Source organism: Ovis aries, chromosome 9 (assembly GCF_016772045.2).
Source record: "Ovis aries strain OAR_USU_Benz2616 breed Rambouillet chromosome 9, ARS-UI_Ramb_v3.0, whole genome shotgun sequence".
NCBI classification, from domain to species: domain Eukaryota; kingdom Metazoa; phylum Chordata; class Mammalia; order Artiodactyla; family Bovidae; genus Ovis; species Ovis aries.
In genome coordinates this window covers 43,146,349-43,173,156 of record NC_056062.1, presented here as the reverse complement: position 1 = coordinate 43,173,156, position 26,808 = coordinate 43,146,349, and the positions used below count along the sequence as shown (strand labels likewise).

At 39.7% G+C, this 26,808-nt stretch overlaps 1 protein-coding gene across 5 annotated transcripts in view; it reads left to right on the top strand.

The window, feature by feature from the left end:
- Positions 1-26,808, top strand: part of PDE7A (phosphodiesterase 7A) — a 107,214-nt gene that overhangs the window by 11,773 nt on the left and 68,633 nt on the right. For 3 of the 5 annotated variants that reach the window (XM_060393437.1, XM_042254258.1, XM_060393439.1), the window contains one exon: positions 10,785-10,826. The exons of the other annotated variants lie outside the window; for them this stretch is intronic. In XM_060393437.1, the coding sequence (XP_060249420.1) occupies positions 10,785-10,826 (42 nt within the window). The remainder of the gene's footprint in view (positions 1-10,784; positions 10,827-26,808) is intronic. 5 annotated transcript variants of the gene reach the window in all.

Genomic DNA, 26,808 nt, shown 5'->3' with positions numbered 1-26,808 from the left:
TTTCTTCTTTCTTACTTTAATAGTGGAAATATTGAGAAGTCTTGTTTATGGGCTTAGCAAATGGACTTGATCCTCTTTCCATTTTCATGATAGTAGGAGCTGGTGACCCCAAGACTTGAAAAAAAAATTGATACACAGTCCAAAAGTGATTAACTTTTTCAACATGAATGCTTTAAACTCTCCTTTGGGGTCCTCAGCTGTCGTCAGGCCCCAGCCACACGGGAAGTTTTAGGAAGTGTTAAGTTACCTCTGGTAGAAGAGGAGAGATGAAATGGAAGAGGAGAGACGAAATGGGAGAGGAGGTAAATGAAAAGTGGCAGAATGGTTCTAGAACGTTGTACATTTGGAAGCTGAGAACCTAGAAATCGATTCCCTTGAAACTCTCCATGCCTAGGTGCTCCTCGGGATGTGTGTGCATGACCCAGTGTGTTAGCCACCGTTTACTGTATTTCACCACATTACCTTGTTGCCGTATTTTACTGTTCTCCATAGGAATACACAGGCTAATAATTTATTATATCGATAGGTTAGTCAGAAACAAGTTACTGGCATATAGTAGGTATTCAACATGGTTTATTAAAATGGAATTATAGTGCTGGTTTGATGTATGGAGGAATGCGCTACATTATTAATGGAAAAATGAAGTGAGTTTGGAGGCAGATAGTCTACAAAAAACATGTTGCCTGTTTCAGAGCTGAGAAGGTAAGCTTTCTGCTATAATATTTATGACCTGGAGTCATAGAACATCAAAGTGAGAGGAGTCTGGGTGAGTCAGCCCCCCAGCATCTAGCTGAGAAACTGGAACCAAGGGGGTTAAGGACATGCTGGGCAATGTGAAATCTCTTCAGCTGAACACCCTGAGTTTGGCTACTCCATTTTTGCTTGAACACATTTGGAATGAGAAGACTATTGCTCTTTAAGGCAATCCATTGCAGTGTTGAAAAGTGTGACGGGTTGAATAGAGTCCACCAGAAATTCATGTCTATGTGAAAACTTAGAACGTGACCTTATTTGGAATGAGGATCTTTGTAAATGCAGTCAAGATGAGGTCATACAGGTTCAGGCAGACTAGAGTCTAAGAAGAGGCAAGGACCCAGAGAGCCTCTGACACACAAGAAAGCAAGCCATGAAGAGTGAGCAGAGACTGGACTCATGGCAGCTATGGGCCAGGAACTCCAGTGCTGGCCAGGCCACATGGGAAGCCACTACAGTGCTGGGAGGATTCCTCCCTCAAGCCTTCGTTTATTCAGAGGAGCACAGCCCTGCCCACACCTTGATTTAGGATTGCTAGCCTGCAGACTGAGAGTAAATATCTGTTGTTGTAAGCCACCATGTTGGTGGTCCTTTGTTACAGCAGCCCTAGGAAACTAATACACACAGCTTTGAATGTTTTAAAATGTGTTTGTTCCTTCTTGCAATTGTCAGGAGTTTATGGAGCACTTTTACTCTGCCAGGCACTTGGCTTGGTTTATCAAAGATAAATAAGACATGCTTCCTGCCTCCATTCTTAGAGTTCGTCCATCAGGAAAGACAGCTGTGTAAGGACATGATTGCAGTACTTGATTAAGATTGTGTGTGAAGTTCAGTGGTGGCACAGTGAAGCTGGGAGAACCAAGGAAGGTTTGACAAGAGACCTTTATGCTTGCTTAGAAAGAAAGAGCTGAGACTCCACCTGTGTGGGAATTCTGCTCGATTCTGCCACTGCGAGTGCTGTCACTCCTACTAGTTCAAGGTACGTAGTATCCTGTTGCTAGAATTCTCTCTGGCCAGATCTGTCAAAAATTTTTATTTGGCTGCTCCACACAGCTTGCAGGATCTCTGTTCCCTGACCAGGGATTAAACCCAGGTCTCCACAGTGAAAGCATCGAATCCCAACCACTAGGGGACATCTCGAAGTAATTTAAAAATGCAACCAGATCATGCTACTCTGCTGAAAAATCCCTTTTTCATGGTTCTTGTCACAATGAAAATAAAATCCAAACTCCTTTTCATCATACAGCCCCATGGGATCTAATCCCTCCTAACCTGTCTTGTTTGCTTATGCAGTGGTCTTCTTGCTGTCTGTGAACATTGTCAGGTTTCTTCCCATCTTTGACCTTGCACCTGCTCTGCCCCCAGACCCAAGGTCTTCTGTGCCTCTTCATCCTTCAAGTCTCAGCTCACCCTTTGCAGAGGAGCCTTCCCTGACCACCCTATTTTAAAAGCACCCCTCCCCCATCTGTCTTATTACCTTGTTTTATTTATGGCACAGACCCACTAATTGGATTTGTCTATTTCTGTCTGGCTTCCACCCTGCCCTTACTCTCCATCCCTGCCACCACAGAAGGTGTGGTCAGGAAGCATGAACCTTGTTCACACTATTCCCTGCTGTGTCCTTCCTATACAACACATAGGAAGTGTTCACTACAGAAGAAGGGAGACAAACTTCCTCTGTCAGAGTCATGCTCGTCATGTCACATCGTGCGTCACCACAACCCTCTCTGGGATGAATCCCAAACCATATTCTTATATTGACAATTTCGTTTTATAGTCCGAGACTTTTCCCTCCCCCGCCCCCCAAAGTTCACACTTCATTTTTATACCCTTTCTGAGCTGCCCTCTGTGGTATTGGAGCTATCTTAATCTCTGAGATTACATAATCTTTTTAAAGGATGCGTTGAGATTTAGAAAAATTACCCAGAGCAGGAAAGCTGTAAACAGTGTTTCTAGGATTTGGATTTAGATCTCTTTCTGAGAGTGCCTTTCTGATTGTGCTTCTGAGTTTTTTTCGGTGAGTGGGAAGGAAAAACCCAGAATTAAAATAGGAGCCCTGTCCATTTGGACTGGGAATAGCAAACACATTATAAGAGAGAGTTGGGTGATACTTGGTAAGAGAAATTCCAAAAAGTCACTTGAATTTTTTTTGGACCAAGGTTAATACACACTTGTTATAAAGAAAATAAGCATTGTCCATAGTCTACCATCCAGAGATAACTGCTATTAACATTTTAGACATTTTTATCCCGTGTTTTTCTGTGCAGAAATAAAAGAATGTGCTATACACAGCTTTCTCCACATTTGGGGTTTCCTTAGGTTGGTTTTTCTAGAACTGGGATTACTGGTTCAAAGAGTGTAAACACTTGAATACAATTTTTATTTCCACATTGCTTTTCTAAAGCAACCATTTCAGTACTCTGGAGACTGACCAAAGGCCAATTGCATGAAACTTTGGAAGGTGTAATGCCGTTAAACTTGGAGTGAGAAAAATGAAAATCTGTGGCATTCTTGATTGGAGCTCTTCCCATTTCACCCCACTGTGTCCTGGCTTGCTTGAACAAGCAAGGTTCTGCCAGCAGGAAGCAGGGCATACAGACTTCAGCTTGAAGAGGGTCAGCTCTTTGGAGTGATGGGTGATGTGCAGTGACGTCTTCTGTGGATGTGGATTTTCAGAGGTGTAGGGGAGGGCCAGTGGTGAGCTCAAAGAACCTGGAACTGCAGTGCCATTTGGGGTAAACATGTTGCTAGATAAGGCGGAGCATAAACCTGGGAAAGACCTGAGAAGATCCTGAAGTTACATGCATGCACCTGGGAGATGTGAAAGGGTCCTGAGGAAAGGAAACCTGGGGCAAACTGGAACACAGACTGAACATCACATACGCTCCCCTACCCATGCATGTACCTGTCAGCAGAGGAGGGAACCTCACTGGCTTGAGTTGAGCATAACCTCTGTCCTGTCACAGGCTGACCACGAAGTTACACAAAGCTGCAAGCCCTGGGAAGTCAGGCTTGAAAATAAAAAGATCTATTTAAAACAAGACTGAGCAGAGACATCAGTGATGCCATACCTGGAGGAGGCCGAGTTCACATATTTAGCCCAGGCATGATACCAGACAGAAAAGTAAAAAACAGTAACAATACCTGTAAGGTGAAAAGAATCAGAGTCCAGAGTTGCTACATTATATAAAATCCCAAGGCTTAGCAATAACAAAATTACAAGCCATGGGAGAAAACAGAAGGTGTAACTAGTGCATAAGTGGGAAAAAAAATAGCAGCCCCCAAAATTGTGTCTGAATGTTCCCAAATGTTAGATTTAGCAGACTTCAACTATTGTAACTATGTTAAAAGAACCAAAGGAAACTGTATTTAAATAATTAAAGAAAAATATGACAATAGTAAATCAACAAATAGAGATTCTCCAACAAATGGAGTGTAAAAATTATTTTAAAAACAAACAAACAGAAAAACCCAAAAGAAGCCTCTCCTTGATATGATGTCAAGACCTATAACCTAAGTCCAATCATGAGAAAACAGACTGAAACTTGGGATCATGGTACATGAGCACCCGACTGGTACTCTTGAAAACTGTCAAGGTCATGAGAAACAAAAGTTATTACAGATTGGAGGAGACTAAGGAGACGTAATGGCTAAATGCAGTATGGTGTTCTGCATTAGATCCTGTAAGAAAAAAGACAGTTGAGGGAAAACTGATGAAATCTGAGTAAAGTCTACAGTTTTGAATCCATGTTACTTTCTTTTGATAAGTATCGTGATTATGTAAGATAGTAACTTTAGGAGAAGCTAGGTGAAGCATATACAGGAACTCTCTGTACTGTCTTTGCAACTTCTTTGCGAATAAATGTAGATGTATTCCAAAGTGAAACGTTGAAATGGAAATTCTAGACTTGAAGACTACAATATCCGAAATGAAAAATTCACCAGAGGGGCTCAGCAGCAGTTTTGGGATGCTAGTAAAAAGAGTCAATGAATTTGAAGACAGACTAGCAGATAGGATTCAGTCTGAAAAAGAGAAAAATGTACAGACCTTAGACTCAAGCATAAAACATATGTGTAATGGTAATCTCAGAAGGAGAGAGAAAGGTGCAGAAAACAGCATTTTGGGAAACTTCCCAAATTTGATGAGCTTTACACATCCAGGAGCTCAGTGAATCTTGGGATAAATACAGAGAGACCTGTGCCTAGATGCAACATAGACAACCTGTTGAAAGACAACAAGGAAACCGTGAGAGCAGGAAGACAAAAAGAATTCAGTTACCATCACTGGCTGCCTTCTCCTCAAACTCTGGAGGCAGTGGGGTGACATGCCTGAAGGTCTGGAAGAAGAAAATCTGCCTGTGAACAATTCTACATTTAGCAAAGCTATCATTCAGAAATGAGGGTGAAATAAATATGTTCCTATGCAAAGACTGAGAGAAATTTGTAGCAAGCAGACTGGCCTTAAAAGAAATATGAGAAGTTCTTAAGGTTGTCAGGAAGTGACACCAGATGGTAAATCAGATCCACAGGATAAGATGAAGACACTGGAAATCTAAATATGAAGGTTAATATAAAAACTTTAAATACATTTTCCCCATTTCTTAACTTTTAAAGAAGGCATTAGATTAGATCTAAAAACAAGCTTAGTGTCTGTAACATTTCATCCCCCAACCCCAGCTCCACCACGTTATAATTCATTCATGCTCAGTTCAGTTGCTCAGTCATGTCTGACTCTGCGACCCCATGGACTGCAGCACAGCAGGCCTCCCTGTCCATTACCAGCTCCCGGAGTTTACTCAAACTCATGTCCATTGAGTCGGTGATGCCATCAAACCATCTCCTCCCTCTGCTGTTCCCCTTCTCCTCCCGCCTTCAATCTTTCCCAGGATCAGGGTCTTTTCAAATGAGTCAGTTCTTCACATCATGTGGCGAAAGTATTGGAGTTTCAGCTTTAGCATCAGTCCTTCCAATGCATATTCAGGACTGACTTCCTTTAGGATGGACTCGTTGGATCTCCTTGCAGTCCAAGGGACTCTCAAGAGTCTTCTCCAACACCACAGTTCAAAAGCATCAGTTCTTGGGTGCTCAGCTTTCTTTATAGTCCAACTCTTAACATCCATACATGACTACTGGAGAAACTATGGCTTTGACTAGATGGACCTTTGTTGACAAAATAATGTCTCTACTTTTTAATATGCTGTCTAGGTCGGTCATAGCTTCCCTTCCAAGGAGCAAGCATCTTTTAATTTCACGGCTGCAATCACCAACTGCAGTGATTTTGGAGCCCCCAAAAATAAAGTCTGACACTGTTTCCCCATCTATTTGCCATGAAGTGATGGGACCAGATGTCAGATTCAGTTTTCTGAATGTTGAGCTTTAAGCCAACTTTTTCACTCTCTTCTTTCACTTTCATCAAGAGGCTTTTAGTTCCTCTTCACTTTCTGCCATAAGGGTGGTGTCATATGCATATCTGAGGTTATTGATATTTCTCCCAGCAATCTTGATTCCAGCTGTACACAAATTGTTCCAAGCTGTTTGCTTTTTGGTCCTTACCACCTCAACTTTGCTGACAAAGGTCCATCTGGTCAAAGCTATGGTTTTCCCAGTAGTCATGTATGGGTGTAAGAGTTGGACTATAAAGAAAGCTGAGCACCCAAGCATTGATGCTTTTGATCTGTGGTGTTGGAGAAGACTCTTGAGAGTCCCTTGGACTGCAAGGAGATCCAACGAGTCCATCCTAAAGGAAGTCAGTCCTGAATATGCATTGGAAGGACTGATGCTTAAGCTGAAACTCCATTTCTTTGGCCACCTGATGTGAAGAACAGACTCACTGGAAAAAGACCCTGATCCTGGGAAAGATTGAGGGCAGGAAGAGAAGGGAACAACAGAGGATAAGATGATTGGATGGCATCACTGACTCGATGGATATGAGTTTGAGCAAGCTTCAGGAGTTGGTGTTCGACAGGGAAGCCTGGCGTGCTGTAGTCCATGGGAGTCACGAAGAGTCGGACAACGACTGAGCGACTGAACTGGACTGATCTCAAAATTTTTGTTTCAGGACCACTTTTCTCTCTTAGCAAAATTGGTAAAGATGCTAAAGAGGTTTTTTTTTTAAAACTATGGGTTTTATCTCTTTATTTTTTTTGTAGTACAAAGTAGAAAAATTCAAATATCATTCATTTAACAATAACAGTAATACCAATTGTGTGTTAACAATTTTTTTTTGGTGGGGGGCGGGGCTTCCCTCATAGCTCAGTTGGTAAAGAATTTGCCTACAATGCAGGAGATCCCAGTTCGATTCCTGGGTCAGGAAGATCCACTGGGGAAGGGATAGGCTACCTACTCCAATGTTCTTGGGCTTCCTTTGTGGCTCAGCTGGTAAAGAATCCTCCTGCAGTGTGGGAGACCCGGGTTCAATCCCTGGGTTGGGAAGATCCTCTGGAGGAGGTAAAGGCTACCCATGCTGGCCTGGAGAATTCCATGGACTATATATAGTACCTGGACTCGTAAAGAGTTGGAGACGACTGAGCGAGTGAACTGAACTGGTCTCAAAATTTTTGGCTTCAGGACCATGCTAACAAAATTGGTGAAGATGCTAAAGAGCTTTTTTTTTAATACCGATTTTATCTGTTGATATCTTTTGCATTACAAAGTAGAAAAATTCAAATACTATTCATTTAAAAATAACAGTAATACCAATTGTGTGTTAACAAAATGTTTTTTAATGAAAAAAAATTCTGTATCTTCCAAAGCACAAAAATTAATGAGTGTCATTGACGTAGAGTTTTCAGATCTCATTAGTTTTGGCTTAATGGAAGACAGTCTGCTTGGAACTTGTTTCAGTGTGTTGCTTTGGCTGAAGTATATGAAGAAAATCCAGCCCCGCTAGTTGGAAAAGAGATGTATTATTGTCGCTTGTCCTTATAATGGTGGATATTTTTCTTTGATGTGATGCCAGAACTCAAGAAGCGGTAGTTTCTGAGAAGTTAGTTGCAATGTAGAATCTAAAACGTATTGGTGAAATTTTTGATTCATTGTTAAACTTCAAAGCTCATTGTTCCTGTTTAAAGGATAATGGAATAAAAAGTTTGCTGTCTGAAGTAATATATTTGGGGGAAAAAGAAACTATTAGGGTAATGAAGTATTGTGTAAGAATATCTTTTGAAAGGCTTTTCATTAACTAGCTTTTGAGATTTCTACATTTAATGGCTTCAGTAAGTTAGGACTTAGTTTAAACTCCTGGAAGCTGGAATCACAGATTTTTCTGTATCATTACTAGGTACTTAATTTATAGCTTAGTCACAGCATCATCCATGTGGCGCTAGTGGTAAAGAACCCTCTTGGCAGTGCAGGAGATGTAAGAGACTTGGGTTTGATCCCAGGGTTGGAAAGATCCCCTGGAGGAAGGCATGGCAACCCACTCCTGTATTCTTGCCTGGAGAATCCCATGGACAGAGGAGCCTGGCAGGCTACAGTCACTGGGATCGCAAAGAGTCGAACACAACTGAGCGACTCAGCAGCCACACACAGCATGCCCATAGCGTCCTCATCACTGTCATTATTGTAAAAGTAATACTTCTGTGTGGTGAAATTTAAAAATTCAGAAGGGTATTGAATGTAGTTAAGGAAACCTCTCCTTCCCAGTTCCCCAGAGATAAATAGTGTTCGTAGTTTCTTAAAGGTTTTTTTTTATTGTAACTTTGTTCACAGACACATCTGAGTACATTTAATAGGTATATATATGAAAATCTTTTTTAAGCACATGAAATCATAATAAGCATTATTCTATAAATACATAAATCTTGAACATCTTTGTATGAATATAGTAGGTATGTCATTCTCTTAGTGATTCCTTAGTGTCTATGTTCAGTTCAGTTGCTCAGTCATGTTCAGCTCTTTGTGACCTCATGGACTGCAGCTGCCCTGTCCATCACCAACTCCCGAGCTTACTTAAACTCATGTCCATCGAGTCAGTGATATCGTCCAATCATCTCATCCTCGTTGTCCCCTTCTCCTCCTGCCTTCAGTCTTTCCCAGCATCAGGGTCTTTTCCAGTGAATCAGTTACTCGCATCAGGTGGCCAAAGTATTGGAGTTTCAGCTTCAGCGTCAGTCTTTCCAGTGAATATTCAGGACTGATTTCCTTTAGGATTCAGTGGTTTGATTTCCTTGCAGTCCAAGGGATTCTCAAGAGTCTTCTCCAACACCACAGTTCAAAAACATCAGTTCTTCGGTGCTCAGCTTTATGGTCCAACTCTCACATCCATACGTGACTACTGGGAATACCATAGCTTTGACTAGATGAACCTTTGTCAGCAAAGTGTCTCTGCTTCTTAATATGCTGTCTAGGTTGGTCATAACTTTTCTTCCAAAGAGCAAGCATCTTTTAATTTCATGGCTGCAGTCACCATCTGCAGTGATTTTGGAGCCCCCCAAAATAAAGTCTGTCACTGTTTCCATTGTTTCCCATCTATTTGCCATGACGTGATGGGACTGGATGCCATGATCTTAGTGTTTTGGATATTGAGCCAACTTTTTCACTCTCCTCTTTAACTTTCATCAAGATGCTCTTTAGTTTTTCTTCACTGTCTACCATAAGGGTGTTGTCATCTGCACATCTGAGGTTATTAACATTTCTCCTGGCAGTCTTGATTCTAGCTTGTGCTTCATCCAGCCCAGCATTTTACGTCATGTACTCTGCATATAAGTTAAATAAACAGGGTGACAATATACAGCCTTGACATTACTCCTTTCCCAACTTGGAACCAGCCTGTTGTTTCATGTCCAGTTCTAACTGTTACTTCTTGACCTGCATACAAATTTCTCAGGAGGCAGGCAAGGTGGTCTGGTATTCCCATCTCTTGAAGAATTTTCCCCAGATTGTTGTGGTCCACATTGTCAAAGGCTTGGCATAGTCAATAGAGCAGATATTTTTCTTGAACTCTCTTGCTTTTTCTATGATCCAACAGATGTTGGCAATTTGATCCCTGTTTTCTGTACATAGATATCGAGTATCTGTTACTAGATTGATTATTGGGAAAAAAAAATTTACCACTTTAAAAATTTATTCCCACTTAAACATTGCTCCTGGTCCATTATTAATATTTTTATTGGTCAAATACAATAAAATCAGTTCCAAACTGAAATTGCATATCTTGCAAAAAGTATGCAGGTTTTCATGAAATTCATGTGTGTGACATTAAAGAATTCAAAACTATTGACGGTCCACTGAAGGTGAAAGATGATAACATACTATTATAGATGTTTTTAAGGAAACCCAATTACAGTGACTTTTGATGCAAATAATTAAAGAGAGAATCTTAGGAAAAATGGATAAAGCCATTCAGTATTTTTGGAAAAGATGATCATCATGATTTGAGGAAGAAAACGTGAAGGATATATTACACATTTTTGTTGAAAAGGTTGCACTCAACGATAGTCAATATTTGATTCTTTTTTTTATTTTTAGAATTTGTGCATAGTTAGAATTATAACCTAAATTTTGTTAAATATAGCTTAAACTCGTTTTTATATTTTTTATTTTGCAAGTCAAAATCTTAGAAATCAATTATCATTTTTTATATTTACAATGATATTTTGGTTCTTAGTTTCACTAAGTGGTCTTTTCCCAGTATCAGTCATCTCTGGAAAACTGGGAACTCATGAGTTTATTGCATGAATATTCTTTAACTTTTATGTCCCTGTTGATTAAGATGTTTAGGCTAGGAAATTTGCTGGGTCAGGAAGGTCCCCTGGAGTGGAAAATGGCAACCCGCTCCAGTATTCTTGCTTGGGAAATCCCAGAGACGGCGGAGTCTGGAGAGCTACAGTCCATAGCGACAAAGAGTTGACACAACTGAGTATTTACATATGTACGATTTCCTGGCAGGCCAGTGGTATCACTGCCAGGGCCTGGGTTCAATCCCTGATTGGGGAACTAAGATCCTGCAAGCCACATGGTGTGGCCAAAAAAAAAAAAAAAAAGACATTTAGGCTAATAGTACTTTTGTTTGTGTGTCTTTTTATAAACAGTGCTGCAGTGAATATCCTATGCACGTGTTTTCACATTCCCACGTAAGTATATCCATGGTGTACATTTCCAGAAGGGGAAGAACTAGGGTCAAAAGCTACATGCATTTACAATTCCATTAGCTCCAAAAGGGTTGCATCAATTGACATTCTTACTGCAAAACTGTCTGTATACTTCACAGTGTGTTCCTTGTTGTTCATATCTTTTCTTAAATTAACACAGTGAGAGTTTGTGCAGTGAGTTCAAATAGTGAGAGATGTTTTACTGAAATCTGTTTAGTTCCTAAGATTTGGATGGCCAGAGTAGGGACAATCTGTATAGTGAGGGGGCCATTTGAAAACTGATTGGGCACTGGTTCCTGAGTTAGATGATGAGAGTTTGAATAACGCGGAATACCTGCTATTTCTTTCTTCTGTCATTGCCATACCCTCACTGGCACGGAGGTGTTGTTATCAGTGTTTTTAGTCCTCAACAGCGTGCTGGGTTAAAAAGGTATCTATCTACTTAGGTATGTTTTGCTTCTCTAGTTGTAAGTGATACTGTGCACATTTTTATTTTAATGGCATATATATTTTTAAATAACATGTAAAAGGTCTTGTTGTATCATAAAAGTAGTGTCCCAACATTAGGGAAATAATTCTTATTATAATGTTACTAGTATTTAATCTCTTTTGACTTTTTATGGTAATTCTTTGTGTGTGGTAGTTTAGTGAAGTGTATCATTTCACCCCTTTTTACGGCTTCTGTCATACTTCGAGTCTTATCTGCTGTGCCTCAAGATAACAGAGCTTTCTTGTATTCTTCCAGTCTTTCACATTGATAATTCTATTTCCACAGTTTGTTTTTCATGTTTTTATCTTTGCTCCTTCTAAAATTTATTGTGGTGTAAGAAATCAGGCACAAATCTAGCTTTTTTCCTTTACTCACTATCCAGTTTCCCCTAAACCGTTTGTTAAATAGACAACTTTTCCCCCATGTATTTGAAATGCCACCTTTATCATGAGCGAAATTCTGGTATCTATTTGGCTTATTGCTGTACCCTATTCTCTTTGAGTGAGCAGTCTGTTGACGTGTCAGGATTAAACTGTTGTGTTTATTGTAGCTTAATAATACTGTAAAATAGAGGACTGTTGTCTCCTCTTTTTTCCCCTACCTGGTTGGGCATGCATGCTTATTATCCTAGAAGTATTTATCATTAGTCAAAAACTCCCCCCTCATACCCATAAAATAAACTGTTGGTATGTTTTACTGGGATTGTTTGAATTTGTTGTGTGGGCAAACTGCCATTCTTAGAATTCATCCAAACAACATGATCAGAGCAGTGCCTAACGTAGAGTAAGGAGTCAGAGGAGACAAGCTGCTGGGTCGTCTTTTGCACCAGTTCAGGAGGCTGACCTTTGTGGCTTTCAGCTGTCTCTTGCCCCTGGCTTCTTGTTGGACGTGGGAGGGTTGGCAGCAGATGGGCAGTGGGAGGAAGGGGAGGTTCAGGGTGTATTTCCCAGCCTCTCACCCTCTTAGCGCTGTTTGTCTCCTGAATGTTCACCTTCTACCTGGTGTTTCCTCATCTGTGGTGAGAGTCCTCACTAGGATCTAGAAGTAACAGCTTCCTGCTACTGCTATCTTCTGAGAGCTTCACCATGCCCAGACCTTAGTAAATATTTCTTTCCTGAATTTCTTCTCAGTTACTCCTTGAAGTGTATCATCAGTTTCCTGCCTGGAGTCTGACTGATGAAACTGCTCTCATTCCAATACTGAGCTTCATTCCAGTACTGAGTCTTTCTATTCCAGTCTTTTTTGAGATGCCTAAATAGAGATGAAAATTTTCTTTGTAGAGTCCTTTATCATTTTTGTTGTTTATACCCAGGTTTTCTTCTGTTCAGTTGCAGTTGTCACTGGAATCTTTTCTCTCATTATGTTTTGTTTGTAAGTTGTTCAGTCGCTTAGTTGTGTCTGACTCTTTGTGACCCCATGGAGTGCAGCACACCAGGCTTCCCTGTCCTTCACCATCTCCCAGAGTTGTTCAAACTCATGTCCATTGAGTTGGTGATGTCATCCAACCATCTTATCCTCTGTCACCTGCCTCTCTTCCTGCCCTCAATCTTTCCCACCATCAGGGACTTTTCCAGTTAGTCGACTCTTCACATCAGGTGGCCGAAGTATTGAAGCTTCAGCACCAGTCCATCCAGTGAATATTCAGAGTTGATTTCCTTTGGGATTGACTGGTTTGATCTTGCTGTCTGAGTAGACAAGCTATTGATTTTTGTATTAATTTTGTCATCAGCTGCATACTGAATCTTTTACTTTTTCTAATGGTTTTCAGTACCTTGTTTATCTCATAATCACCTGCAAGTGATGCAGTATTTGCGAACGATGACGATTTTGCCCTTTTATCTTTACTGCATTGGGAGTATTTGGGAGCAGTTGTTTCTTTTATTTGTAAGCATTTTGGGGCATCTGTTTGAGATGCTTACGGGTTTTCACCTTTGAACCACTAATTTGGTAAATTATCCTAGTAAGTGTTCTAAAATTAGCTGTTACATTCCTAGAATGATTCTTACTTGGTTAAGGTATATTATTCCTCTAATGGTCCTACTTGCAAGTATTTTGTTTAGGACTTTTGCAGCACTGTACAGGAAATGGTCTATAGCTTTCTCTCCCATCCAATAGTGTGTTGTGGGAACAGTACCCTATTGATAGCATTCTTACATTTTTTGAGGCAAGACAAACACAGCAAGGCAGCAAAGAAAAGAGATTTTTTTTTAATACAAAGCTTTTTAAAGCAGTGAGGAAGTTAACTTGTTACCAGGGAAACTAGCATCATACATTGTTAGTTATAACTGCTGTCTTTTGTATCAGAGTGGAACATAATACAGTTGTTACAAGACTTAAAATGTGTCTGTAATGAAGTGGTGACATATAATACCATCTTTCTCCTTTGTCTCAACCTGTGAAGAGAGATGGGGAGGTATTAGCCCCACTTGACAAATACAAAGGTTTAGGTTCAGAGAGTTTTGCTGGTTGCCAGAGATCCTAGGGACAATAAGGTTGACCTCTAGCAACCAAATCTTTTGACACTTGACCTGTGCTTCTTTATCTTTAAGAATAGAATTAATGCAATTTCATGGATCATATCACATGCATATTTCAAAATAGAGATTTTGGTTCAGGATTATGTGAATTCAGCTACGCTTCTTATAATGCATATTACAATTCAGTTTCTGCCTGCAACATCTTGAGGTAGTGTCATAGAACAGGGTTATGACTTTGTGCTATAGATAGTAGCACAGAATCACCCAGTTTAAAAACTGGAACTCTCTTCCTGCCTGCAGAGGATTATATAGGTTCTACCTGGATACAAATGAAATAAAAAATAGTGTCTTCTTGTGTTCATGAACAAAAAACACTAGATTTCTTCCTTTTAAAAGGATGGTTTGTATTTTTCGTCATTACTAAGGTAATACATGTTCGTGATGGAAATCTTAGGGGAAAAATAATCAGGCAAAAATAAAAGAATGATCTGTAATTCTACCACCCAGAGATAACAGCATGAACATATTGGTGTCGAGCTGAGCTTTCCTGATAGCTCAGTTGGTAAAGAATATACCTGCAATGCAGGAGACCCCGGTCTGATTCCTGGGTCGGGAAGATCTGCTGGAGAAGGGATAGGCTACTCACTCCAGGATTCTTGGGCTTCCCTTGTGGCCCAGCTGATAAAGAATCTGCCTGCAATGTGGGAGACCTGGGTTGGATCCCTGGGTTGGGAAGATCCCCTGGAGAAGGGAATGGCTACCCACTCCAGGATTCTGGCCTGGAGAATTCCTAGTCCATGGGATTGCGAAGAGTCAGATACAACTGAGGGACTTTTGCTTCACTCAACAATCCTATTATCTATCCAAATATATTCTTTCTTTCTGGCTTTTACTGTGCATAGTGTTTTATAATCTTTTTAAATTTATATTATCAGTAATTTTTCATTTGGAATATTTTATGGTAGTATTTCAGATACTTGAGGTTTTTTTTGAATAGTCTTATTAGAAACCCAAATATGTACAATATTCTATTGGTAAACTTGGTAAATACTCATTTATAGCTTTATCATGGGAATAAAAAGGTTGATTTGATGAACAGAAGAATTTTAAATCGAGTTGTATCCAGAGGTGTGTTGGGAAGGGCTTAAGATGGCTAGATCCCTGAGGGAAAAGTAACCCTGAGTTGTGTTGTTTGCCAGTTTCTGCCAGTGTACTTAGCCTTACCATGGCTGACATGATCCTGTTGACATAAGGTCAGCGAACGAATTGCTGGGACAAGTGCACAGTTTGGTGCCTGTAGCTGATGTGCACAGGCTCCCTCTCACCCCTCATTATACAGCTAGTTCTTAGTTGCAGGTAGCCAAAAGCTAATTCCAGTTTCTGCAAACAAGAGCCTCAGCAAGAAGACTCAAGAGTGGCCCCAGGTTTAGCTGGTTGATCAGCTCAGTTTCACCCTTACTGACCCAGGTGCCTTTCTGTCTTCCTGTTTTACTCTCTTTGGTATGATTCTGTATCCCTGCTGTGGCTGCACAGTTCTCTGTATCCAGACAGGACAACTTCCAGAGGAAGAAAGGGGCTGTCTTCCGTTTCGTATCATGTTAAGTGCAAAGAAGCCCATCGCATGAAGCTTACCACCGCAAACTTTGCATCACACCTGACAGCTTCACATGGCCGTTTCTAACTCGATCCCTGGCAAGAGAGATGGGCCCGTCCTGATTTGATGTGGACCAGTCAGAGCCCACTCTCCAGGTCTGAGGCTGCCCACACTCCTCTGATGCTCATGGCTGTCTACACACCTGAACAAAATGTTGCTTTAGGAAGGAAAGGAGGAGGGGTGGGTATTGAATATACAGCCAACAGTGTTGTCTACACAGGATTGTGGAGACTTCCAATCACATTATTAGCTTCAGTATATATTTTTCTATTTTATTTTGATAGTGTAGTAAAAGTTTTCATTCATTGAGAAAGATTGTGAATATTAATAGTATTCTTCTTGGCTCATTCTGTGAGGCCAATATTACCCTGATACCAGAACCCCACAAAGATAAGTTGATCCTAATAACTTAGAATCAGAGACCTAATCTTACAAACTGAAACTTTCAAAATTAAAACAGGGTGAATCTTTTTGACCTTGGCTTTGAAGAGGATTCTTTGGTGTGAAAAACATGAGCAAGAAAAGAAAAAAATAGATAGATTGGATTTCATCAAAGTTGAGAACTTATATACTTCAAAGTACACTCTCAGGAAAGTGAAGACTACCCACATAATGGAAGAAAATAATTGCAAATCACATACCTAATAAGGAAGTCATGTCTAGGATATAAAAGGACCTCATTAGTTCAGTTCAGTTGCTCAGTCATGTCTGACTCTTTGAGACCCCATGAATCGCAGCACGCCAGGCCTCCCTGTCCATCACCATCTCCCGGAGTTCACTCAAACTCATATCCATCGAGTCAATGATGCCATCCAGCCATCTCATCCTCTGTCATCCCCTTTTCCTCCTGCCCCTAATCCCTCCCAGCATCAGAGTCTTTTCCAATGAGTCAACTCTTTGCATGAGGTGGCCAAAGTACTGGAGTTTCAGCTTCAGCATCAGTCCTTCCAAAGAACACCCAGGGCTGATCTCCTTTACAGTGGACTGGTTGGATCTCCTTGCAGTCCAAGGGACTCTCAAGAGTCTTCTCCAACACCACAGTTCAAAAGCATTAATTCTTCGGCGCTCAGCTTTCTTCACAGTCCAACTCTCACATCCATACACGACCACAGGAAAAACCATAGCCTAGACTAGATGGACCTTTGTTGGCCAAGTAATGTCTCTGCTTTTCAATATGCTATCTTAAGTTGGTCATAACTTTTCTTCCAAGGAGTAAGCGTCTTTTAATTTCATGGCTGCAGTCACCATCTGCAGTGATTTTGGAGCCCCATAAAATAAAGTCTGACACTGTTTCCACTGTTTCCCCATCTATTTCCCATGAAATGATGGGACCAGATGCCATGCTCTTTTTGTTTTCTGAATGTTGAGCTCATACAACTCAATAATAAAAAGAAAGACAACGCAATTAAAAAATGGACCAAAGGTCTGAATAGTCATTTCTCCCAAGAAGATTTACAAATGGCCAATAAGGACATGGAAGATAGTCCAACATCTTTTCCATCAGGGAATAGAAGTCAAGACCACAATGGGACATGACTTAAAAAATCAAGATAGTAAGTTTTAGCAAGGATGTGGAGAAATCAGAACCCTCATACAGTACTGGTGAGAATGTGAAATGGTACAGTCACTTTGGAAAACAGTTTGGCAGTTCCTCAAACCCTAAGTGTAGAGTTATGCTATAACCCGGCAGTTTCACTTCTAAGTATATACCTAAGCAAAGGGAAAACAGGGCCACACAAAAATCTGTACATGAATGTTTCTAACAGCATTATTAAATTGGTAGCCATAGTAGCCCAAATGTTCATTAGCTGATAGACTAAAGTGTTACATCCATAATCAGTTCAGTCCAGTCGCTCAGTCGTGTCCAACTCTTTGCTACCCCATGGACTGCAGCATGCCAGGCTGTCCATCACCAACTCCCGGAGCCTACTCAAACTCATGTCCATTGAGGTGGTGATGCCATCCAACCATCTCATCCCTCTGCTGTCCCCTTCTCCTCCCGCCTTGAATCTTTCCCAGCATCAGGGTCTATTCCATGAGTCAGTTCTTTGCATCAGGTGGCCAAAGTATTGGAGTTTCAGCTTCAGCGTCAGTCCTTCCAGTGAATATTCAGGACTGATTTCCATAATAGACAAATATTATTCAACAATAAAAAAGATAAATTTCTGCTATGTGGTGCATCTTGGGTGAGTCTTGAAAACATGCTGAGACAGAAAATAAGCCAGACACATTGGGCATGATTCCATTTATATAAAATATTCAGGAAATGTATTTCAATCAGGATAAAAAGATAGGTGGTTGCAGTGGGCTGGGGGAGGGAGAATTGGGGACTAACTTCTTATAGATCCGGGAATTGCTTTGGGGTGATGAAAATACTATTAACACTGGTGATGGGTACATGAATTTGTCACTATACTACTGTAAAAACCATTGCATTGTATATTCAAGTGGGGGAATTACATGATTTGTGAGCTGTAGCTCAAGAAAGCTGTTAAAAAAAAATGTTAACAGTATTTTATTTAAAGCTTCCCTTGCAGTTTCAGAATATTTTAAAATTAATGATCTGGAATTTTGAAGGAAAAATATTTGGAAATGTTTGCTTCAGTGTAGATGTCAGTCATGATATCTAAAGTCCTGTCCATCTTGTTGGTCATAAAGTCAGTAAAATACACTGCAGTCACACCAAGCATTAAAAATTATAATACACAGCCCTGGTGTGTTCTTGCATGCTCATCTGTTAGTATAAAACCACTTCATTTTAATGACAGTATATGCTGAGCAGATGCATCTGAACTTGGCCTTGCATTTGTTTGTGGAGCTTAGTTGCTTTGGTAGATCTAGTACAATTTTACATGAGGAACCACACACAGGAGCAAATGAGAAAAAAGGTTAATTCAGACTTTGCTAATCAATAGTACATATATGAAATAGATACATAGAGATGCCAGAGGTGAGAGTGCTCAAAGAGTTAAAAATATTAAATGTTTGAATGTGTATATTTTTTTGAGAAATGACTCACATACCGTGAAATTCATTCTTTTGAAATATGCAGCGTGTCTTTTCATATATCCACAAAGTTGTGGAATATTGCACACCTTCACTACTAATTTCTGGACACTTTTTATCACCTAAAAAAGAAACCAGAGTCACTCCTTACTTCCCTCCCCAGCCCCTGCAACTAGTCATCTACTTTCTGTCTGTGTGTATTTACATATGGAATATGTGCATTGTTTTTACTACAAATTTCAAGTAGTTAAAAGTATCCAGGAATTAAATCTTTTTGAAAATAGAACACTTAAGTGGTATACCACTCACTGTAAATGACTGTGGCTATTCCATATTTCACTTTAATAGTTAACCAATCAGTCCATTATGGTGGCTTCCTTAAAGATTATTTCCTAGAAGTGGTATGCCTCGTTAAAATGTTAGGTGTGGCTTAAAGCCTTCTAATAAACATTGCCAAACTACCCTCCAGAAAGTGTGTATTAATTTACACTCAGAAAGTAATATAAGAATTACATAAGTTGTGAAGTATACTAATGCCTTTCAGTTAAGTGTTTACTTGTCAAATTTTGAAAATCATTTTCTGCTCAACACTTTAGAAACTTTTCAGTGAACAGGAGTCATAATTTTTTATATCAGTTGTACTTGAAACATTGTCTTAAATTAGCAGTGCAACTATATAGTTCAATCTACTATTCCAAGTTCAAAACAAGAAATTCTCTAAATACATTTTATTAATCAGTTGCAGATTGCCTGAACTTTATACAACCGGCTCTTAATTGTTCATACAATAAATCTTTAAGTTTTATTAAGTTAGCTATTTCAGTTCTTTTAATTTTTTTAAGCGTCCTAGGTAAATCTTGAAATTTGGCTGACAAAAATTTCTGACTTTTATTTTTCTCTTTACACAGCCACACATTGGCGGTGTTAAAACTGACGTGACTTTCCCAAGTGGGAGGGAATGTATTCTAGATGGAGGAAGTAAGTTGGGTACAGGTGTGGCCGTGGCCACATCCAGGCTCTGATCAGGAAAACATGAGCAGATTATTTGGAGCAAGTATAGGGTGAAAATGAGATAATGAGGTTAAATTTGTGCCATAACAGACAAATATTATCTGGTTTTCTATGTCTTCTTGGTAATAAAAAATATCCTCCTACAGGGTAGGAAAGGATGGATAATAAGGTACTGTATATGCAGCTTGGTGAGAGGGTTAAATTCTTGGTGCTCGTTGGAGTGTCCCCCTTTTAACCTTGATCCTTTGTGTTTTTCTTATCGGTTTTTCTCATATCACCTTTACCTCCTCAGTTTTATCAGCTTTTTTTTTTTTTTTTAAGTGATGTGGTATATTGAATGGGACATACTTCTTTTAGAAGTGGGTGTCTTTGGGGTAGGGGGAGGTGGGGCATGCATACATACACACCTGACCTCATGGTCCTCTGACAAATAGTTCCCAGTTGATTGTGGCAGACCCCAGGAGAATGTGGGATTTTGGCAAGGGGTTCTTGAACCCACATGTATTTGAAACAGTAAATTTAAAAACTCATATATTTGTTGTTTTTGTTTATTCTCTAAGTCATGTCTGACTGTTCATGGGATTTCCCAGGCAAGAATACTGGAGAGGGATATGGGCTTCCCCAGTGGGTCAGTGGTAAAGAATCTGCCTACAGGAGACACGTGTTCCATCTCTGGATCAGGAAGATCCCCTGAAGGAGGAAATGGCAACCCACTCCACAGAGGAGTGGGCTGAATAGTCCATGGGGTCACAAAAGCGTCACGATGTAGCTATTATTAAATTGTTTTTCCAATATAAGTAGATACATCTGTGATTAAATTCATTTAAACATAGCTGCAGTGAACATTGGGGTGCATATGTCTTTTTGGATTACTGTTTTCTACAGGTATATGCCCAGGTGGGAATTGCTGGACCGTATATATGGTAGCCCTATTTTTAGTTTTTTCAGTAACCTCCTTCAATAACCTGTTCTTAGTGGCTGTACCATTTTACATGCTCACCAGCAGTGTAGGAGTTCCTTTTCTCTGCACCCTCTCCAGCATTTATTGTTTGCAGATTTTTTGATAGCCATTCTCACTGGTGTGAGGTGATACCTTACTGTAGCTTTGATTCGCATTTCTGTAATAGTTAGTGTGATGTTGAGGATCCTTCCATGTGCCTTTTAGCCACAGTTAGAAGAAGGAAAGAAATGGTAAAGATGAGAGCGCAGGGATTTTCCTGGCAGTCTAGTAGCTAACAGTCTGTGTTTTCTATGCAGAGGGCATGAGTTTGATCCCTGGTCAGGAATCTGATGTCTTATATGCTGCATGGCACGGCTTTAAAAAAGAGAGAGACAAAATAATAGTAAAGATAATGAAACTAAAAGCTGGTTCTTTGAGAAGACAAACTGATAAACCCTTAGCCAGACTCATCAAGAAGAAACAGGACAGGACTCCAGTAAAATTAGAAATGAAAAAGAAATTACAGCGGACAACGCAGAAATACAAAGGATCGTAAGAGATGACTACAAGTAACTATGACAGTAAAATGGACAGTCTAGAAGAAATGGGCAAATTCTTAGGTACAGCCTTCCAAGACTGAACCAGGAACAGATAGAAAATATGAATAGACCAATCACAAGTAGTGATATTGAAATCGTGATTAAAAATGTTCCAAAAACAAAAGTCCAGTACCAGATGGCTTCACAGGCGAATTCTGTCAAGCCTTTAGAGAAGAGTTAATGCCTACCTTTCTGAAACTCATCCCAGAAGTTGCAGAGGAAAGAATATACCCACGCTCATTCTGTGGGGCCACCATCACCCTGATAACCAAAGCCAGACAAAGATATCACAAAAAAAGAAAATTGCAGGCTACATCAGTAAACATAGACACAAAAATCCTCAAAATATTAATACTAGCAAACCGAATCCAGCAACACATTAAAAGGATCACATCAGTTCAGTTCAGTCGCTCAGTCGTGTCCGACTCTTTGCGACCCCATGAATCAAAGCACGCCAGGCCTCCCTGTCCATCACCAACTCCCGGAGTTCACTCAGACTCACGTCCATCGAGTCAGTGATGCCATCCAACCATCTCATCCTCTGTCATCCCCTTCTCCTGCCCCCAATCCCTCCCAGCGTCAGAGTCTTTTCCAAAGAGTCCACTCTTCGCATGAGGTGGCCAAAGTACTGGAGTTTCAGCTTTAGCATCAGTCCTTCCAAAGAAATCTCGGGGCTGATCTCCTTCAGAATGGATTGGTTGGATCTTCATGCAGTCCAAGGGACTCTCAAAAGTCTTCTCCAACACCACAGTTCAAAAGCATCAATTCTTCGGTGCTCAGTCTTCTTCACAGTCCAACTCTCACATCCATACATGACCACAGGAAAAACCATAGCCTTGACTAGACGGACCTTAGTTGGCAAAGTAATGCCTTTGCTTTTGAATATGCTAAAATAGGATTTATCCTAGGGATGCAAGGATTTTTCAGTATCCTCAAATCAATCAGTGTGATATAGTACGTCACCAAATGGAAGAATAGAAACATAGTTTTTTAGAATGTGACTTGTAGCAAAACTGGACAATAAGGTTTGAACCCATGATCACATGATCCAAAGTCTCTGCTCTCCTGGTCCAGCTTTGAGAAGATATATGTTGGCACAGATTTCAAACTTAAGAGAATCCAAACTTTGAGGGAAATGAGATGAAAAAATTTTTTTTGGCTTATGTATTTTTGAAATTGTGCTAAAATACACGTAAGATAAAACTTACTATTTTAACCATTTTTAGATGTACAGTTCAGTGACGTTGAGTATATTCACCAGTGTGGGGCAAACATCACCTCTCTCCCCATTTGCCCAGCTTTCTCATTGGCCACACAGAGCTGGATGCCCATTAAACAGTGACTACTGGTCCCCTCTTTCCCAGCTGCTAGGAACCTCTAATCTCGTTTTTGTCTTTATGGATAAAATTCCTTTTTAGTGAGACAGTTTTGTTGATGTTAGTATAAATTAAGTTTTGTTTCTTTATAGATTATTGATAATGAATGCATTTCTTCAAGAAGTACGACATACTTTGCCATAAATTAAAAGTTATTTTTGCCTTTTTAATTCTTTGTCTATTGTTTTTAGCCAAAACATTGTAATTACATATGCTAAGTACAGAAGCCTTTGTGTTCTTTCCGTTTTATGAAATGTAAACAAATGGTGTTAATGCAAGAGAAAATAGTTCTTTTTTCTGAACATTATTACCAAATTGCTTTTTTAAAATACATTGTTGCAGTTCCAGCTACTTAAGGTAGCATCTTTAGTCTTAACTGCCTTTGCAATTAAGTTCATCAAAATGGTAGCAAATGCAAAAGGTGACAGTCTTTTCACTAGCCTGTGTAAGTCTGTATTGTGTTCTCCAAGCTGATGCTGGTCAAATCAGGCTGGTTTTTTTTGTTTTTTATTTTTAATTAATTAATTTTTTTTTATTGAAGGATAGTTGCTTTACAGAATTTTCTTGTGTTCTGTCAAACCTCAACCTGAATCAGCCATAGGTATACATAGGATGTATTTAGTCCTGCTCATTGTATTCATTAGCAGTTGTTACTCAGAGGTGCGCTCTCTACTCTGGGCAGACCATGGGCTTTACGATTTTTGTTGTTGTTGTTCCATGTACTCAGGAGGTTGTGAGAAACCCAGAGTTCAGGTTCACCCACTTTACTTTGACCTAAATGCTTGTTGCATGTACTCCGGAGGTTGTGAGAAACCCAAAGTTGAGGCTCACACACTTGACTTTGGCCTGAATGCTAGAGCCAGCTTCAGTACTCTGCCTCTCTTTGTGCCTTCCTGCCTTTACTTAGTTTTTGCCCAGATATTCTTTATTACCAGCTCATGAATTTATTTCTGTAGATATTTTCTAGCATTTTCCGTTATGTCCAGTGATAGGATCTACTCTCTGAAGCAGTCTGTTGTTGAAGGTGGAAGTGGTCTCAGAGGCTTAAACCGATTCATTACTGCCACTGAGTAAATAATAATAGAAATTGGAACACAGCTTTTGTCTTAATTCACTTTTATTTATTCTTGGCTCCTTGTTCCAAATAAGTGTCTGTTATGGGAATGGATGAAAGAATTTTTAATATTATCTACTGTATCTCGCTTTCATTTTATAAAGGAACTAAGAGAGCCTGGATTGGAGGAAGAGTCTGAACCAAAAGTTCCTTCGCTAGCCTAAGAAAAAGCTATAAGCCCTGCCAGGGATGCAGTTAGATATCTGTTGAGTGATGGCCTTCTTGTCCCTTGCTTTTTGTATTACACTTAAAGCTGTTTCTTACTGGCTTTAATATGACATAGGTTTAAGAGGGAATGTGATTGGTATTCATGTGTGAAAGGAAAAAAAAAAAAAAACTACATGGGGTGTTGCTGGTTAGTATGAATAGTTAACCATTTGCGAGTTTTGGTCTTTTGCCCTCACAGGCCTTTCCTGTTTGTAAGTCTAAAGATTTTGGTGTTAACTGTCTTATCTTTTCGCCTTGAGTAATCTGGTGATTCACTGTGGCTCAGATGGTAAAGAATCCGCCTGCAATGTGGGAGACTTGGGTTGGGAAGACCCCTGGAGGAGGGAATGGCTACCCACTCCAGTATTCTGGCCTGGAGAATTCCATGGACTGTATATAGTCCATGAGGTTGCAAAGAGTCGGACACGACTGAGTGACTTTCACTTTCAGTCTTACTCACCACATGGTCTTCTTTTGGGGGTATGCAATCATATCTATTATTATTTTTCTAACTTTTTTTTTTTCCGTTGGAGTATAGCCAGTTAACGTTGTGATAGTTTCCGGTGAACAGCGAAGGGATTCAGCCATACATATACTTGTATCCATTCTCCACCAGGCTCCCCTCCCATCCAGGCTGCCACAAAACATCGAGCAGCGTTCCATGTGCTATGTCGTAGGTCCTTGTTGTTTATCCATTTTAAATAATAGCAGTGTGTACGTGTCCGTCCCCAACTCCCTGACTGTTCCTTCCCCTCATCCTTACTCCTGGCAGCCATAAATTTGTTCTCTGTCTGACTCACCACATGGTCTTGAGTGATTACTCCCAGATCCCGTCTCTAGCTCAACACAAGCCAGATTCCTAGATGGACACTTCCACTCAGTTGTCCCTGGGGCACTGAGCCTTCTCCTGAAACACAGCAAATTAGTCCCCTTCTTGCAGAGCTCCTGAAGACTAGTCTTCCACTGTATTAATCAATTCCATTCCCTGCCACCAAAGTTTTGTGTTTTTTTTTTTTTTCCAAAATATAGTTGATGCCTCACTCTCCTAAAGCACACACATACTCTTAAATAGTGCTTCCCAGGGGGTGCTCGTGGTAAAGAATTTGCCTGCCAATGCAGGAGACATAAGAGACATGGGTTCGATCTCTGGATTGGGAACATCCTCATTTTTTCCAGGCAAAAATGATAGAGTGGGTTGCCATTTCCTGCTCCAGGGGGGTCTTCCTGACCCAGGGATTGAACCTGAGTCTCCTGCTTTGACAGGTGGATTCTTTACCACTGAGCCACCAGGGAAGCCCATTACACACTCAATAGACCACAGTAAATAAACATAACTTTTTTATATACTGGGAAACAAAAGACTTTGGGTTGACTTGCTTTATTGTGGCATTTGCTTTATTGCAGTGATCTATAACTGAACATTTACTGTCTCCTTGGGATGCTTATTATTATGAATAAAGCTATGAACATTCATGTTCAGATCATTTTGGGGACATGTGTTTCATTTACAGAGAGTTCTGATTGCTTCATATCCCAGCACTAGATACTGTCAACCTTTTTAATTTTAGCCATTTTTGTTGGGTTTTTAATGGTATCTTATGATTTTGATTTTCATTTCTCCAGTGATTAAACATGTTGAGCATCTTTTCATGTGTGTATCAGCTATTTATATATCTTCCCATTGTGAAGATATATGTCTTCCCATTATATTTATCTTCCCATTGTGAACTTATCTGTTCAAGTCATTAGCCTGTGTTTTAAATTGAATTATTTGTCATTAATTTGAGTTTTTAGTATAATATAATCTGGATCAAATCCTTGGTCAGATTTTTTTATTGCAAATATTTGAGTCAATGGTTTGCTTTTTCATATCTTAACACTACCTTTGAAGGGAAGTTTTTAATTGTAATTAAGCATAACTAAAATTTTTGTAACTAGTATTTTTGTATCTGGAAATCTTTAGTTAACCCCAGATCTTGAATATATTCTCATACTTTTTCTTAGAAATTTTGTTTTAGCCTTTATGTTTAGATATAAAGATCTGTGTTAATTTTTTGTATAGTAAGAGATTGCATGTTGGGATTTTTTTCTTAAGTTTAGTTTTTCCAGTGCCATCTATTGAAAAGATTATACTTGCCCTTGAATTACTTTGGCACCTTTGTTGAGTATTGATTAATCACACAATGTGAGTCTGTTTCTGAATTCTCTATTCATTTCTGATGCTCTATGTCTGCCTTTATGTAAAAGCCACTACAGTTACTATAGTTTTAAAATAAGTCTTGAAATCAGGTAGTGTAAGTCCCCCAATCTTCTTTATTCTTCTCAAAGATATTTTGGCTATCCTTTATCTTTTGTGTTTCCATATAGATTTTAGAATTTCTTTTTTAAAGAAAGCATGCTGGAATTTTAGTTGCAATTGTTTTGGATTTATAGATTGATTAACTTGAGAAAAATTGGGAATGATGTCAAGCCTTCCATAAACATATGTATTCCTTTCCTAGGACTGCCAAGACAAAGTATTGTAAACTGTATGACTGAAAGTAACAGAAATCTATTCTCGTAGTCAGAAATTAAGGTGTCAGCGGGCATGCTCTCTCTGACGGCTCTGGGAGAGGAATCCCCCTTGTCTCCTCTAGCTTCGGGTGGTGGCCAGCCGTCCTTGGCAGTTCTTGGCTTGTAGGTCCAGTCCTCTGTAATCTCCGCCTCCCTGCACACTTGATCTTCTCCTTTTGTATCTCCGTCCACATTTCTCCCTTCTTATGAGAACGTGAGTTATATTGGCTATAGAGCCTGTTCTAACCCAGTATACCGTTATTTTAACTTGATTACATGTGCAAGGAACCAAGTAAAGTCACACTTATGGGTACCAGGTTATGACCTTGGCAGATCTTTTGGGGAAAACACAGTTTAGTCTTATAACAACATGAGGCATTTCTCCATTTATTTAGGTCTTTAATTTCTCTCAAAAAGCTTTTATAATTTTCATTGTACAGATCTTGCTCATATTCTGTAAAGTTTGTCTTCAGGTATTTCATATTTGTGGGTGCTATTGGAAATGCTATTTTTAAAATTCCATTTTTCAATCATTTT